This window comes from Vigna unguiculata, chromosome 6, assembly GCF_004118075.2.
Source record: "Vigna unguiculata cultivar IT97K-499-35 chromosome 6, ASM411807v1, whole genome shotgun sequence".
Classification (NCBI taxonomy): domain Eukaryota; kingdom Viridiplantae; phylum Streptophyta; class Magnoliopsida; order Fabales; family Fabaceae; genus Vigna; species Vigna unguiculata.
In genome coordinates this window covers 16,080,542-16,082,899 of record NC_040284.1, presented here as the reverse complement: position 1 = coordinate 16,082,899, position 2,358 = coordinate 16,080,542, and the positions used below count along the sequence as shown (strand labels likewise).

Below are 2,358 nucleotides of genomic sequence, written 5' to 3'. Positions count from 1 at the left end.
ATGACAAATATTGGGGAAATCCCAATGGAATTAATATCTTATTAGTGATTGTTGTTGTGCTTGACCCAAGGAGTAAGTTGGATTTTGTTAATTACTTTATTGACTATATATTTGAACCTAGCATGGCCAGTGGATTGAAATCAAAATTATTGTCATCTTTAAAAACACTTTATGATCAATATCAAGGGGTTGAGGAGGGTTCTCAAAGTAGCCAACAAGAATCCCAACTAGATGATGAAGATGATGATCCTCATGGCATGAGCTTCTACCTAAGAGCTACAGGACGTAGATTTGATTATATATCAGAGCTTGATAAATATTTGAGAGAGGATCCTGAACCTTATACAAAGTCAGTTGAGCTTGATGTTTTACATTGGTGGAAGGTCAACTCAACTAGATTTCCTATCCTTGCAAACATGGCTCGAGAGGTGTTAGCTATTCCCATCTCTACCGTAGCATCAGAGTGTGCATTCAGTACAGGAGGAAGGGTGGTTAATCCTTATCGTAGTTGCCTAACGCCTAAAATAGTGGAAGTACTTGTTTGCACACAAGATTGGTTAAGAGGAACACCTTTCTCTATACTTTTTAATGAGGATCCTAAAGAGCTTGATGAATTTGAGCAAGGTGAGTTTATATGAAAACTTTATATATTTTTTGGTTGATACTTTATATGAAAGCCTAAAATATATATTTTTTTTGTAGATATAACTTCTCAAGACGAAGTGGGACCTTCAAGTGCAATTAATTTAGATGATTGAAGATGTATTAAGATGTATTAACATTTTGATGTTGTTTATGGGAGAACCTACTGGAGAACCTATGTATTAAGATGTATAAATATTTTGATTTTGGTGTATTGAAGTATGAGGCTTATTTCAAGTATTATTTTCTAAGCACTTTCAAATTATAAACTTTATATTATTATTGCGTATTACAATCATATGTAATTAGTGCAATTCGGTTCAAAATAATGCAATTCAGTTCAAAAACAGTGCAATTCAGTTAAAAAACAATGCAATTCAGTTCAAAATTAATGCAATTCGATTCAAAAATAGTACAATTCGGTTCAAAAATAGTGAAGTTTATTCAAAATCAGTGCAATTCGATTCAAAAACGGTTCAAAAATAGTGTAGTTAAGTTAAAAATTAGTGCAGTTCAGTAAAAAATAGTGCAGTTCAGTTAAAAAATAGTGCAGTTCAGTTAAAAAATAGTGCAGTTCATAAAACAGTTCAGTTTATAACAGTTCAATTTATAACAGTTCAGTACAGTTCATATTATAGTGCAGTGCAGTTCAGTACAGTGCAGTTCAATCCAGTTTATTTTTCAGAAAAACAGTTCAGTTCGTCTAAACTGTTTTTCAGTTCAGTGCAGTTCATACGAACTGTTTTTTAGTTCAATACAGTTTTTGGTAGTTCAGTTCAGTACAATTATTTATGCCCAGCCCTACTCACAGTTGCCCCATAACTACTTATGGGAACAACAATCACCGGCACGTTGAACCCGTCCACCAAGCTCACGTCATAATAGTCAGTATCGTTGATGTCTAAACTGAACTCCACCAGCGTGTTCGGTGGAGACCCTTGTCTTCCATTACATGCTATCTTGCCAGAACTGCAGTCGCCGGTAGCACAAGAGAATTTTCTGGTAACCGAGTCGGTGGTGCAGAGTGTACGGCCCCAGATTCGACCCACCCAATTCACGGGTACATTGACGCTCGAATTTTCGCCGCTTGGCAAAACGAACCCCGTCGTTGAAAGACTGACGTTACTGCTCAAAGCTGGCCACACCGTGTAGTTGCATTGGTTGATCAAGGTCATTTGGGCGGAATTGATCCCTGTAAATTAGGTAATGTAAATTAGGTAATGTTAAAATTGAATTGAAGCTAATCCTTGGAAAAAATTAGATCGAACCTGATGAATGAAGGGTTAATGATACCAAAAGTGAGAAGAACCATGTTGAGAATGAAAAACGAAAAAATGGAGAATATGACGAAGCGAATATAAGGGCAATGAAAAGTGTGGCTTTTCTCTGAATGAATTCGTAACGTGTACGTCGTCATGCCTAACCCCCGACAATGCTGTCCGAGACACTGATCTTTTTCGAAAGGACGCTTGTTGACTAGTTGACTGCAGACTGCAATAGTATTACTAAAGTCATTAAACAATTATTTGTGTTTGAATTTTATTTCCATGAAATATATTTTCGAAATATTGTTTTAGACAAAAAAAAATGGATTTTTAAAAGTGGTTAGCAATTGATAAGTTTTACAATCATTTTTAAAGTGGTATAGATACCTAAATTCAAAAGCAACCGATAATTATATTTATAATAACAAAAACAATATATTTTTAGTAATCA

At 34.9% G+C, this 2,358-nt stretch overlaps 1 protein-coding gene across 1 annotated transcript; it reads right to left on the bottom strand.

Moving 5' to 3' along the window:
- Positions 1-1,233: 1,233 nt before the first annotated feature.
- LOC114187522 (thaumatin-like protein 2) lies at positions 1,234-1,979 on the bottom strand. Its single transcript, XM_028075790.1, has 2 exons — positions 1,911-1,979; positions 1,234-1,834 (listed from the first exon to the last, which is right to left on the bottom strand). Exon 2 carries the CDS (start codon positions 1,815-1,817, stop codon positions 1,428-1,430), a length of 390 nt encoding a protein of 129 aa, XP_027931591.1. The 5' UTR covers positions 1,818-1,834; positions 1,911-1,979; the 3' UTR covers positions 1,234-1,427.
- Positions 1,980-2,358: the final 379 nt, after the last annotated feature.